The sequence below is a fragment of the Peromyscus californicus genome, unplaced genomic scaffold, assembly GCF_007827085.1.
Source record: "Peromyscus californicus insignis strain IS unplaced genomic scaffold, ASM782708v3 Scaffold_13__1_contigs__length_99412109, whole genome shotgun sequence".
Taxonomy (NCBI): domain Eukaryota; kingdom Metazoa; phylum Chordata; class Mammalia; order Rodentia; family Cricetidae; genus Peromyscus; species Peromyscus californicus.
This window is the reverse complement of record NW_026294424.1, coordinates 11,658,247-11,672,731: the sequence shown is the minus strand read 5'-3', so window position 1 is coordinate 11,672,731 and position 14,485 is coordinate 11,658,247. Positions and strand designations below refer to the sequence as shown.

General features: G+C 49.6%; 1 protein-coding gene across 3 annotated transcripts in view; it reads left to right on the top strand.

Annotated features, from left to right (window-relative positions):
* The window catches only part of Tns3 (tensin 3), a 246,454-nt gene that overhangs the window by 183,286 nt on the left and 48,683 nt on the right, over nt 1–14,485 (top strand). For all 3 annotated transcript variants that reach the window (XM_052734489.1, XM_052734488.1, XM_052734487.1), the window contains 3 exons: nt 10,233–10,393; nt 11,370–11,484; nt 11,967–12,050. In XM_052734489.1, coding sequence (XP_052590449.1) covers nt 10,233–10,393; nt 11,370–11,484; nt 11,967–12,050 — 360 coding nt within the window. The remainder of the gene's footprint in view (nt 1–10,232; nt 10,394–11,369; nt 11,485–11,966; nt 12,051–14,485) is intronic.

Genomic DNA, 14,485 nt, shown 5'->3' with positions numbered 1-14,485 from the left:
TGGTGATGATAGTGGTGATGATGGTGATGGTGGTGACGATGGTGGTGGTGGTGAGAATCATGACTGTAGTGGTGGTATTGGTGGTGGAAGTGGTGATGTTGGTGGTAGCAGTGGTGAAGGTGACTGTAGTGATGGTGGTGGTAATGGTGACTGTGATCATGGTGGTCGTGCAGGGGTGGTCATGATGATGACAGTATTAATCCACTCTGAGTACCCTCTCTGTCCACCTGTCAACTCCTCATCTCTTGGCCATGCCCTTGTTCTGCTGTAGTCTGCCCCCTCACCAGCCAGGCTGTGTTTTCTGGACTGGGGAAAACGCTGCAGAGATATTTGTGAACAGAGAACTTCTCGTCAGGCAACAGTGCAGAGCCTCCTCTCCCTAGCTGCTCAGCCAGATGGACACTGAGGTGAGGTGAGGATGGTCAGGGGATTTATGAGGTAGCCCATCTCCACTGTAGGACCAGAAAGGCTGGCCGGGGTGAGGAGCCAGCTTTGGCACCCAAGACCCACTGAGCACTGTTGGCGCTGACTACAGTGTTACATCCCACAGAAAACCAGGTGAGGGCAGGCAGTTCATTGGGGGGATTTTGCTGCCTCGAAGTGCCCACTGGCTAGTAAGACTGCTCCCTCACTCTGGTGTGATGGACTCTGACTGTACCTTATTTGAGAGCCCCAGATGCTGCTTCATTGCCAGAACCCTAGCCTCTGCCTCCCCCGACTCCAATTCAGCCTGTGAGTGGGCAGCTTTCCTGGATCACAGCCTTTAAGCGGCAGTGGAATGGCAGGGCTACCTGGGTAACCAGAGACGTGAGCCAGAGTACGAAGCCTATCCTTCTATGCATGACAAAAGGCTGACTGCTAATTCCATACCTTGGGGACTTCTTGCTTCATGCTGTTAATAAAATACTTCATTCTTGTTACATTAGGCTCAGTGCCCTGGTGACAGGAACCTGGCAGGCACTTCTTGCAGATAGCATCCTGGCCTTCCTGCCCGTGCTGTGGGAGGAGTGGGTGAAGCTTCAAAATTCAGCCCTTGTGTGCTTCTGATGGCAGGGACCAGAGACATGTGGAAGAGGAGAGCCCCACACGGTTCACCTTCACTAACACCTTTAAGTCACCGTCACCACTAGCAAGTCAAGGAATCTAGGGGGTGCTCCATGAGACCCTCATAGCCAGGCCTGGCAGGGATACTGGCCAGGTAGATGTTCCCAAAGGATGTTGGGGGAAGACTAGTTCTGAACAACCAGTACCAGCAGAGGTGTCAGGGAATAACAATGCTGGATGGGCAGGGTGGGCCCCACCACAGGTTCAGTCTTGTGTTCAAGGAGCCCAAAGGGCGAGCCATGGACCCTTGGGCAGCTCCAGGCTTGTCTATACGATCACTGTCCCATCAATGGCGAAGGTGGATGTGACACGGGACACTGTGGGTAGGACTTTGTTATGAGTCAGGGGTCATGGCTCAGAGACACCGGAAGGGTGGGACTAGGTGTATGAAAATGCCATGGGTTGTGTTTGCTTCCAGCTCTGCCTGGGGATTTGTCCCTGCAGAGGGTAAGGAGCTACTGGGTCACAGTGCTTCTAGCAGTGCTACACTATTGTACAGCCACTTCCATTGTGTGGTTTCTGAACTCTCCCCATTCCCCCAGTGAAGACTTCTACCCATTAGCCCTCCCTTTCCACCCACCCAACCTCAGCTTCCAGCATGCTAACCTTCCTGTCTCCCTAGATGAGATGTTCTTGCTTTTTATATAAATGCAAGTGTATATGATGTGGCCCTTCTTGGCTGGTTTCTTTTTACAGAGCACGCTATTTTCAAAGGTCTGTGACTGTTGGAGACTCATTCTTGTTTATGGCTAAACAATACTCCATAGTTGGTCTGTTCGTCTGTCAGCAGACACTAGGATTCCATCAGCATTTTGCCTGTTGTGAATATTGTTGTTGTGCCTGTGGGTGCACACATACCTGTTAGAATACCTGTTTGCTTCTCACTAAATGTGGATATACTGGGTCACAGGGCAGTTCTTGCTGAGTTTGCTGGGAAAGTGACACTCAGATGTTTTAAAGTCTCTTTGAAGACTAACCAGCCTGTCGGTGGACAGGGTCATCTTCAGAAGCTTGGAGCTCTCAATGTAGTAGAAACATGTTGTCTATTATCTCATAAGGGACCCAGGTTCTGGGAAGGCCACCCTCAGGGAGAACTGCCTTTTGTAGTCTTCCATGTGATGGAGGTCAAATCCTTTGTCTCCATCAGGATGAAGAGGCTCTGACAGTTCCCAGCTTGGTGAGGTCAGCCGTGTGCTGTCATTTCTGGTTCCGCCACATGGTCTTTGTGCCATGACATGGGCCTTGACTGAGGGAAGTGTCTTGCCCTCTGTAGCTTTAGTAGAGGAGGTTACTTAAACATAAAAGGAAGGAATCAGAACTGCATCCCAAAACCCTCCTGGTGAGTGGAATCTCCCAGATGTGAGTGGTGGGTGACGTTACCAGAATCCCCTTTGTAGCTTGGAGCTCTTTACAACTCTATGCAGAGTTCATTCTGCATTGTGGTCGATATTTGTTGCATGAGAAAGATGTTCTTCCCAGATTTGGGGATATGTTATCTCCCTTTCCAATATACCTTCACCTATTCAAGCACTTGCAGGATTCCCAGGGGAACACACCTTCAATTCCATTTCCTTCCTCTGTCATAACTTTGCAGAAGTCTCCTTTCCCTATTAGAATCAGGTTAGGAACAGAGATGGGGAAGAGGGGATGGCCTGTGTATACCCAGAGGGCTTTTCCTGCCCTCTTTCTGATATGTCACTCAGCACTTGGACTACCAATGTCCTACCCATTTTCTTTGAGGGAAATTCGTGCCACCTGCTCTTGAGGGACATGCCCACCAGGTGACTGGGGCCACTGAGCCTGTCTCTATTCAGCTTGCCAAAAGAGAACTCTTCAGTTCATTTCAGGGAACACTTGAGCTGAACTGTCCTCATCACAGCAGCCTTTGTCCAGTCACTGTCTGTAGAGGTTATGCTTATTTATCCGAGTGAGCTGAAATTAGGAGGCCCCCAGCTCAGCAGAAATACCTCGCGGTATTTGTTTTTATTCCCAGGAATGTGAGGGAGTTTCCGAAACCACCCGCATGCCATGTGGTGCCAGGCTTGCTTTGTTCTTACATGATCCTGTAGAGAAGAATTAATCACTTATGGGTGCTTCTTTCTCCAGGGTCCCAGGTAGAAAATAAAGACCATGTCTGAAAATGGATCATGCTCTAGGACCTGTTCCCTGTCCTTTTTATTAGTTATGCTTGTTTCTGTGTCTATGTAAGATGCTCAGTGCATTCTGATATACACCATTGAGGTACTCAGTGTGGTCAAGCAAGTTAGCGTGTCCATTTCACTGCATGCCTGTACAGAGTGCTGCTAAGAGTCTGTGAGTCGGTGTTGCACACTGATTTCTTGCTAAGACATTAACTCCATCCACTCTTTGCACTGCACTCTGTGACCACCCGTGGACTTTCTGGAGCTGGTGCTAATGACGCCCACTCGTGCTTCTGGCTGCGAAGGGAGGCTGATTGGCCTGGTACAGCCCAAGTGTCTGAAGTACTTGATGCTCAGTTAATGACTCCTGGGTTCAGACCTGCAGTACCTACAAGTTGAGAGCTTGACAGTCATGTCCTGACTCTAAGGGAAGAGGCAGATGTAGAAGAGGAAGGGTTAAGCCCACCCTGGGGGATCTTAGTGACATACTGCTGGAGAACCACATGTTTACAATTACAGTTTTGAACATAGATGTGTATCTAGTCACTCATCCTATGGCTCCTTGATGCTGGGATGTTCTGCTAGGTTGGTTCCAATGGGGCCAGAGTTTGGGGCCTTGCTGTGCAGGATGTAGAGGACAGCCAGTGGTATTGCCCCATCAGCTGCCTCCCACTAGGACTGGTAGCTTTATTTTAGCAACAGAGTGGGCCATGTACCTCACCAAGGAGAGGATTCTACCCTGAAAAGTCAGTGTGGGTGTCATGGCACCCCTCTCCCTCTTTCCAGAAAGGCCAGGTGACACTAAGAAGCTTCTGCATGGCCCATAGCAGCATTGAAGGACACAGCTGAATGAGACCAGTGAGGAAGGGCTTTGTACCAACCACACTCACAATTGGGAGTTTGGTGCATTTGAACAAGTGCAGAACTGCCAAGGAGCATTGTGGGAGATTTCTTCTAAAAGGTAGTTTTCCAGCTAAGTGGTCTAAACCTCACCCCCCAAGCATATACTCAGGGATTTCCAATGGCGAGCTCATCTATCCTGGGCTATCATGGGACTCAGTCCTGCATGTTAACCCAGTACCTGACAATCTTGGCCTGGACACAGTTCTTGTGGGCTCTTTGTGTCTCCAGATGAAGTGCTTGAGAGAGTTCCCTGTCATGATCTCCCCACTACCACACTGCCCACACGACTGCCTGGCCTTGGAATGCTACAGGGCTCTGTCCCCATGTGTGTTCTCAGTGATTTAGCACTGGCTTCTCCCTCTCTCTGAGGTTCAGTACACCCCATAGACCCATGGCAATCTCAGCTCCTGTTACGCTTGCCAAGGTCCCTGGTGGTCCCGGGCAGTGCTCAGAAGGCATCTTCACATATCAGTGCATTGACTTTGGGAGTAGCAGTGAAGAGCACATAGGGACTCAGGTCTTAAGCTCTAGCCTGAGGTCAGGTGGGTCCCTAGGGCCAGGTGGAAGGCTGGCCCACACAAGGACAGCTGAATGCTCAGAGGAACTGGCGGGGTTGATGGCGGAGTCGATAGTGGGGTTGGGTGACCAGTCATTCTGCCACAGCAAAGCATGTCACCACATGGCTGCTTGTCTATCCCTCCCTCCATGGGGAGCCCAGCTGCATGGAGGGTTCCTGGAACAAGGCTCATCGGCAGAGTCGCCTGCCAGTATGATCTGTGCTCACTTAGGCCTGAAGTGGCCTCTCTGTCCCCAGCTCTCTGAGCTTTTGTAAGCGCCAGGGTCCAGGTCAAGTTTTCTTTGTACTGCCAGGGTACACGCTGGAAGCAGGTGCAGCTCCCTACAACAACTGAGCTCCAGCAGGCACAGGTGGGAAGGGAGCCAAGCGGGCCCCAGCAGGTGCAGGTGGGTCTGCCACAGCTATGGGAGAGGCCCTTTGCCCGCAAATATTCCCCGATGCCTGGTTTCTCCCTGTTCTCCCGTGGCTCTTCTCAGAACCTAGACGAGTTGGTGTGCATGTAGGGCTGCGCCAAACCCTGAGAGGGCTCCCTCAAGCGAGCACAGCTCCTCTTCGTTCCCATATCAGACAAGCACCAGCAGTGACAGCCACACCTTAGTGTCCACCAGCATTCCCTGCTCCTCCCCTCCCCACCCCCTCCCCTCCTCCCTTCCTCTCCCCTCCCCTCTCCCTTCTCCTCCTCCCCTCCTCTCCCTCCATTCTCCTCCTCCCCTTCCCCTCCTCCCCTCTCCCCTCCCCTCTTCCTGAATTTGACTTCGTACAGGAAAATGAACAGTAAAGAATGTTGCCGCCACTTGTATAGCATGGATTTCACAGCTCTGTTCAGAGAGTAGATTTACTATTTCCTGATTGACTCATGAAGTATTTTGCTATTCAGTTAGTTGCCCAAGTCCGTCAAGTCAGCTTTGCACTGGAGATCTGAAGTCAGTTTTCAGTCCTTATAAACCAACGAAGTCTGCTATTTCTGCTACTGCAGATGTGGAATACCGGCCATAGAGGGAAACAGGAGGCTCTGATGCAGCCCCTCCCCGCAGCCCCTAGGGTCCTGCTAGGACAGTGGTTCCCAACCTTCCTAATGCTGTGACCCTTTAATACAGTTCCTCATGCTGTGGTGACCCCCACCCATAAAATTATTTCCGTTGCTACTTCATAACTGTAATGAGTGAATCGGACCATAAATATCTGTGTTTTCCAATGGTCTTAGGTGACCCCTGTGAAAGGTTGTTTGATCATCCCCAAAGGGGTCATGGCTCACAGATTGAGAACTGCTTTGCTAGGAGCTGGCAGATAGATAGAGCCAGGGCTACTCTGAGCAGCGGGAAGACAAAGGGTGGTGCATAGTGGTGCTTTTGTGTTAGTGCAAAGAATATAACCTAATGGACATAAACGATTTATTCCCCAGCAGATGCTCACAAGTTGAGCCTAGAGTGGAAGAAGAAACAAACAAGCCATGTGTCTTCCTTACTCTGTGGCACTGTTCCCAGGGAAGGGAGGGTTGGGAGCATATGTCTGACAAACCGTCATGGGCTCTTTAAGGGAGGCCTGAGGAGTCAGCCTTCAGCATAGACTGCTGACCAGGTCATCTGCCCCTCATCCGTCGCTCCATCCTTCATCTCCTGCCCTTCTATTGCTTACCCACTCATAGACACCCAGTCCTCCAGAGCATCAGTGGGGATGGACATCAGAGCTGAGATCTGACATGATAGGTTAGGCGGCTGTTTCCACATCTACCCTCAGTAACGAAGCTAAGCCCAAGGGAGGCAGTGGCGAGAGATAACCCTGCTTACTGTTTCAGTCTTTCTAAAAAGAGATGACCTGCTTGGCAGGCACCGGAGATAGTAAATAAAACACCTAGAGAAATGTCCCTGCAGCAGACAGCCTCCTCTCAGGCCTCTGGATCACTAGAGTGTGAGGTAAAACTGTCTGGTGGCTTCTGTGTCTTTTCTACCTGGGAACATTGGCCCTGATGTAGTGAGAGGAGCCAGGCTGAAGTGGTGGTGCCTGCATTTTTCTTTGGGTAGTCCCTAGCCCCGCCTTTCTTCTGAGGCTCTGGTGTTTGTGTTTGAGGCTTAGGACCTTGGCATACTCACTGTCATAGGGTCATTGTAGGCCTTAAGGAGGAGTTATCAGCGCAAGGAGTTTGATAGGTGAGGAATGCTCCATGCAAGAAGGGAAGGAAGCCTTACACCACATCTGCTTCTATAACCCCTGGAAGTGGAAATGCTGGGGGTTCCTCATCTGGGAAGAAGTGCATTTCTAGGAATGCCCAGCACCCTACTTCCTGATAGCAGCCTTCAAATGGGGAGTCTTGTAGCACCCAGGAGTGCAGACCCACAGAAGTGGGGTGGGGGTACCGAAGTGCCCCACCCCCACCCCAGTATTGAGAACACAAAACCCAAGCCTTGCCTGTCACAGATGTGCAGGCAGAGGCCATGTCAATATGGAGGTCAGTGTGTGAATGTGAATGCATGAGAGTGTGGGAGGCTGTGGGGGAGACAGATGCATGAGTGTGAGGTGTAAGAGAGTGCCCATGTGGTGTGTGTCTGAATAGCCATGTGTGGGAATGGGGGAGAGAATGTGTGACTCAGTGTCAGATAGTGTGTTGATGAGAGACTGGGTATGTGGCATGTGTCAGCATGTGAGAGCGAGTGTCTGTGACAGTGAATGTGGGCGTGTCACATGAACCTGTGTGTGACAGCTGAGTGTGAGGACCTGAAGGACAATGATTGTGTAAGAGACCGTGCCCATCCCTGTGGATGTTTCTTGGGCCACTCAGTTCTTGGGCCTAGTTCAGTTCTCAAGCATCGTGTCCCCATCCTTGGGAATTCCCTCTTGCCCTGTCACCTCCCACTGCTGAGGAGGAGCAGCTGCCAGTAGGGGTCTCTGCTGTAGATGCTATGGGTGCCTAGTGAGACAGAGCTGATGGAGTGTTCCGGTTCTAGATGTGGCCTCGGGCCTAGGCTTAAGATCTGCTCTCTCACTGTGCTTGCTGAGCTGCCTTGGGTCTGTTGTGGAACCTAACTTCGGCGTCACTTTGCCTGACAAATAGGAAGAACGGGTCCTGCCTTGGAGCTGTTAGACCTCTCTCCTGTCTCTGGGTAATTAAAGAAGGGCAGAGATGCCTGCAGCGTGGCACCTTGTGGCTCCGTGGGGTGCATCGCCTTGGAATGGTGGGGAAGGCCACATCCATTTGGGTTCCTTTAGTGGGTTGCTCAGGAAGGAGGAAATGTTTATTGACCCAACACCAGAGTTTGTGAAGATAAACAGAGTGGGTGTAGCGTAAGACCAGAGGCTCAGAGAGAACCAGTGTAGGCCAGCAGAGCCCTGCAGGGTAGAGAACCAGCAGCCATCCATGCAGAGCAGTACAGAGGAGAGAACCAGCAGAGGCCATCCATACAGATGTGAGAACCAGCAGAGGCCATCTATACAGATGTGAGAACCAGCGGAGGCCATCTATACAGATGTGAGAACCAGCGGAGGCCATCCATACAGAGCCCTGTAGAGGAGAGAAAAAAGAAGCAGGTTGGTTTCTCCCAAAGGGAATCTAAGTCTCTTCCTTAATTTTAGAAAGTAAAAATGTTCTTAGTGAAACTTTAAAAGACAGAGTCAAAGGGACAGGAACTTTGCTGTGAAATGGTGTCTCCTAGGAATTTCAGAAAAGCTACACCCGTGAGGTATTGCTAACACACCTAAACAGGACCCAGCGAAGATGACACCAGGAGATACAGTGTGGATGGGGGAAAGCGCAGGAGTTCAGCCCTGCACAGAGAACTTCAGGCAACTGAGGCTTGCTGAGGGCAGGGGAAATAGTCTCCAGGGAAGAGCATACTAAATGGTTGTCGAACAACAAATGGTTATCAACAAATGGTTGATATGAATACAAGTAACATTATACAGACTAAACAGGTTGTTTTTATGTATTAAGGAATATATGTATATTCACATACCTGTGTGTGTGTGTGTGTGTGTGTGTGTGTGTGTGTGTGTGTGTGTGTGTGTGTGTGTAATTAAAGAAAAGAGAGGCCAGGAATTTGAATGGGAGCAAGGTGTGCGGTACATGGAAGGGTTTGGAGGGAGGAAAGGGAAGGGAGAAATGATGTAATTATGCTGTAATTCAAAAAAATAAATAAAAATTATAGTTTGAAAGTTTTAAAAAATGGGGAGATTTATAGAAAATGGGAGCCCTTGCCTGGAATTCCGCATCCCAGAGATGGGCTTTTGACTATTTTGGTACCGTTCTTCTTTCTTTGGACCCTAAAGCATTTGCCATTGCACCTGTGCCATTAATACATGGCTGTTTACTGATCTGCTGTGTGGTGCAGAGCAAACCCCCAGGCCTGAAACTCCTCTGCTGCTCACTGTGATGGAAGGACTGTGAACTTTTCTAAACGAGCGCCCCTGTCCAGCTTGGTCACCAGTCACCATGGTCTCTTTCTGATAATGTCTTCTTTGTCACCATTGCCGGGGCAGGGGCAGGGCTGCTGTGATGTTACAAGGCTCTCTCACTGGATCTTGTTCTTCCCGCTCCTTCAGACTTCTCAGTCCCAGGACCGCACACATTTAAGAGCTAGGAGGGCCACCCGTGTCCCTGAGGCCGAATCTGGGCAGCCTTGTGTGAAACCTCTTTCCCGTGCAGCAAGCACTTTGTCCTCTGAGTCTCCTCCCCAGCCCTGGTTATTTACCGTTTTGAGAGAGGGTCTCAGCACCTAGTCCAGGCTGACGTTGAACCCACAGTGGTCCTGCCTCACGGAATCAGAAGCATGCACCACCATACTTAGGGGTTCTGTGTTTTTAGCTTATGCCTAGACTGTCAGCAAAGCCTGGTTTGGTGTGAAAAGACTATATCGTGACTTAAAACGTTATCACTTTTATAGGCTGCTGCAGGTTTCCCCTTATTGCCCAATTTTGAGAATTCCCCGAAAGAAATTTTAAAAAGCAGACTCTCGCCCAGATGTATTTTTCTCCCTAACAAGAAGAGTATCGATTTGACCTTAGGCATCTGGGTCAGGAGTAAATGCTGTGGAGTTTCTGGCAGAGCTTGGCATTGGTGTATTGAATGTTCATTCTTAGTATCTGGTTTGGGGTTTTCCCCTCCATGTGAAGGTTCAGTTTGTCATGGGAGAACCAAATGCCTGGGTCACTGCAGGTGCATAGTCTGGTAATGCTCATACCAGGCCTGGGGGCTGGATCTTAGCTGGCCCTCTCTGAAGTCAAGCTCAGCCAGTCTCCTGTCCCAGCACTATAGGCTGAATCCTAGTGCCCGGCCTTGCCTGTACCCCAAGGCCTTTTCTGGATGGAGTACTCTGGTTTGTCTCTGGACATCCTAGGATGGCCCCTGTGTTTGTGGCCTGCCTATAGCAGGCAGCCCTTGTGTCTGTCTGGAGTGACTGACTAGTGACGGCGTTATCCAGAAATAGTTGAAGATGGGCTTTATCAATGGTCTCTACCCTGTGCTATGAGGATCATACTCAGAAGCCCATTTATTTTTCTCCTTACTGACTCCTCAGGTGATGAGTCCATCGGGGGACGGCTCCGGAAGCTGAGTCTCGGGCAGTATGACAACGATGCTGGGGGCCAGGTGTCCTTCTCTAAGTGTGGCTGGGGAAAGGCCAGTGTGGACGCAGCCCCAAGTCTGGGACCATTTTCCTCTCCTGCAGACATCAAAGAGGTATGTACTGGCTCTGTCCCCATCTCCACTCAACCCCACTTTCCTGTCCTTGGGCTTAGGGCAATGGCTATGCCTTGTATAAGGTCACCAGTCACTGTAACCTTTCTGTCCTTGACTCACAGACATGGTTTCTTCAGGGACAGACAGGAGTTCTGATTGGGAGCCTAGGTCAGAAGGCTTGTGTGGGATCCACACACTCCCCATAGATGGCTATACAGGGGGTGCCTTGCCAGGGCCTTGAAACCTCAGTGCTCTCTGCTCTGTAGAATGAGTGTGAGATGCAAAGCCTACAGATGGGTTGTGAGGGTTAGGAAGCATGGCCCTGGACCATGCAGGACCCTGTAGCTGGACGGCATAGCAAGTGGCAAATGCAGACTTGTAGCCTGCACACAGGGCTCCAAGTCCTCCATGGCAAATGATGACCCTGAGGGAGGTCCTGCCTGGGAGATGTCTTCAAGGCTTCTCGTCAGAACTGGAGTAGGACAGGCCACCGTCCTCAGATAGTTAACTCTAATTATACACTTGATTCTCAAGTTGAAAAGTTGGAGCCTTCACCGTAACTCTTGAAAACATGCATTGTTGATATCCGGAACATTTCTCCTAAAGTTCGTTCCATGTTGTGTGTTTGACTTTCTGTTTCTGTGTATTTTCACTTATCGGTAACAGTGATGTAGTTAAGGATTCCTTGGTGCTCTTTCGTGCTCAGTGGTGGAATGCTTACTTACCTTGTATCAGCCTCCATCACCTTCGCTCCCGGCTCTCCAGCGCTGTATGAAGACGATGGCCCATGAGCCCCTTCTCTCTGTGCTCCAGCTTGGGCGACAGTGAAGTGGCACGAGGCTGGTTTCTTCCCCCTTGAGCCACTCTCAGATGTGGGCTCTGTCAGCGGACCATGTGGAGGGGCCATATCTATGTGGATTCATATCTTTCTGTGATTCCTCATTTTTCTGTTCTTCTCCCTCTATGCTGATTTCAGACGATGATCACTGCATATCCCCCTGACCTCGATATGATCGATGGCAGGATTTCCAACAGCAAGGAGTCTATGTGTCTGACCCCAGCATTCCCTGTGTCACCAGAAACTCCGTATGGTAAGAAAGAAGAAAAACTAGTTTGGTGCAGCTTGGTACCACAAGGTGGGATGTAGCAAGCTTTCTTGTTGGGCTATCTTTGGACTGCCAGACAGACAGATAATGACCCAAAGACTTATTATTAATTATGAAAGCTTGGCCTTTGCTTAAGCTTTTCCCCAACTAGCTCTTATAACTTAATTAACCCATATTTTTTAAAACCTGTGTTCTGCCACTTAGCTGGGTTACCTCTTCTTAGTACATACAGTACATCCAATTTGTTCTGAGTCCGCTAGCGAAATCGCGCACCTAGATTCTTTCTCCCAGTTTCTCTCTCCCTGCCTGGAAGTCCTCTCTATTCTCTCTTGCCTAGCAATTGGCCATTTAGCTCTTTATTAAATCAATCAGAAGATGCTTTAGGCAGAGACACATCTTTACAGTGTAAATAAATATTCTGCAATAGTGAGAAGTACCAATAACCTTTTCCCTACTTTCTTTTCTAGTGAAAACATCCCCACGCTACCCTCCGTTCAGCCCACCTGAGCCCCAGCTCAGCAGCCCAGCCAGTTTGCGCAAAGGAGGACGTGGTAAGAACCCTTGACTATGGTAGCCATGATATTTGCATGGTTGCTGTTTCTACCAAGGCATTCTCTGATGCATAAATATTTCTATTTGTGCCATATCTCCAAAACCTTGGGCAAGGATATGTCTTGCTAGGGTTTGGGATATGGCTGTAAATCCAGCCGTTGGGAGTTGAGTAGCAATAAAACATTGAAAGTTGGCCGGGCAGTGGTGGCGCACGCCTTTAATCCCAGCACTCGGGAGGCAGAGCCAGGTGGATCTCTGTGAGTTCGAGGCCAACCTGGGCTACCAAGCGAGTCCCAGGAAAGGCGCAAAGCTACACAGAGAAACCCTGTCTCGAAAAACGGGAAAAAAAAAAAAAACAAAAACAAAAACATTGAAAGTCTTCCCAGCATTTGTAGGAATGTTCAAGTGTGATAGTAGCATATGTGGCAATTTATGCTCAATTTGGTGGGACCTGTGGTCAGCTCAGCATATGTGCTTAACATCCTCATTGAATCCCCATTGAGCAAGGGTTTTGAGAGAGGAATGCTATCCACTCACTAAGAAAATGGGTTCCAGCAAAGGGCAGGGCATCTGCATGCACCCCACCACGTGGCCATGCTGTTTTCTGTGACCCAGCTGCTTGCCTAGTCTTCCTGTCCCTGAATACTTGGTCCTTTCTCTTGTTCTCTACAATGACACCTGGAGACCTTCAGTATTTTGCACTGCAGGGAGTTAGTGCTAACAGTCCAGTGAGTTTCTCAGTGTTCCTTCCTGGTAGACATTGCCCGTGTTTCTTGGGATCCCAGGATGGGTCGAGCTTGAACAGGTAGAGAGAAAGCCCCACATATATTCTTTTGGTCCTTTCATTTTCATAATGTAGTTTGCTGTTTGCTATTCCTAGAAAATGTGGGTAATCTCATTGTCCTTGAGTCCTAACTAACCCCTGGCTTATCTGGATATTTTCCAAAAGCATTTCAGTCCATCCGAGGTCCAAAGAAACATCCTAACCTGAGCCAGCTCTTCCTTAGTGCCTGACTTAGGACAGTCCTTCTCCCCAGACTGCGAATGTCTTTGGTTAGCAGCAGGAAGTTGAAGAAGAGTACTTTGGCCCCAAGGTTACTCTGTCTGCTTTTCCTGGGGGAATTTGAAGTTGGAGTGACCACAGAGGGCCTCTCCTAGGACCTTGGCTTCCATTTTATTTTCTGAGTGTTCACTCACTTGCCCCTCAAAGAATCCCCCCAGGCTGCTACTCTCCTCGAGGCTGCACACAAACATCTTGGTCTTCAAGCTTCTCTTTGGCCAGCAGGACATGGCACAGTCATTTTAAAAACTGACTTGTGTAACACAAGCTCCAGATCGAAAGAGTCTACTCCTAGGTAGCGTCTCAGTGGTGAACAACAAAATGTCCCGTTGCTCTGTTCATCATTGCAGATGTCAGCTTTCTTCTGTGTCCATCGACGGACTTGATGTGGAATACAAAACTCATGGTCTGAATAAAGATTCTCTCTATTACGATCTGCTGTGGTAGAGTCATGAATTAACAGTAGCCACTACGGACACAACGTGCTTAGTCAGTGCCATGGGGACCAGCCGCTTTAGGCTGTGGCCTCCAGGGTCAGACTGTGATAACTCGGAAAACTGTCTATACCCTATTGAGCCACCCCCTTGCCACCCTCAACAGACCCCATGTACATTTTAAAGTCGCCTTTCTCCGTGAATTAGAATCTTGATGTAGCATCTTCTCTACTCTGGGGAGGGCAAGTGAGCAACCACCATGCATGGTTATTATCGGCATTTCTTGGGAATAAACAGTTTTCATTAACTTGTACTTAAATCCTGTCCCTTGGCAGATGTCCAGTGAACACCACTGCGCACTCGTTTGGGGCAATGAGCAGAGTAGATTGCATTAGTTACCATTACAGCCAGAGACATTGCTGAGCTCAGCCCCAGTGCAGCAATGTCAGCTGGGTTGTATCTCCACGGAGCAGAGTGGAGTGGGAGGGTAGCGGGGATGGAAAATTACTGAAGGAGACCCAGGTGTGGGGCTTCTTGCTGAAGTAGTCTAACTGGATTCCCGTTAAAGGAAGACCAACACCTGGAGCTTAGACATTAAAGCTGAGAGATGAGAAGTTTGTTCAGCTACCTAATGTGGTTGAATATTAGAAGTGGGATCACTGAGCAGAATTATTGCTAAAAGCGGGAATGGATGTGGAAGGCCAAGGATGAGGGTCTGGCTTTGCAGAAAAGAAGACTCAGAAGGAGTACAGGGAGAGTCTTTGGACTAGTGTCCAACCTGGGTTGGCTCTGAAGGCAGCCATTTCCTGTGCCCAAGGCTCACACTTCCCCTGTTTCTCTTCAGGCCCTCTCATGGTTAGTTTAACACTAAGGTTCCTGAGTCAGATGTCCCCAGAACCAGCTGGCTCCCTGCTATAAGCGTGCTGCACACAGCCAACCC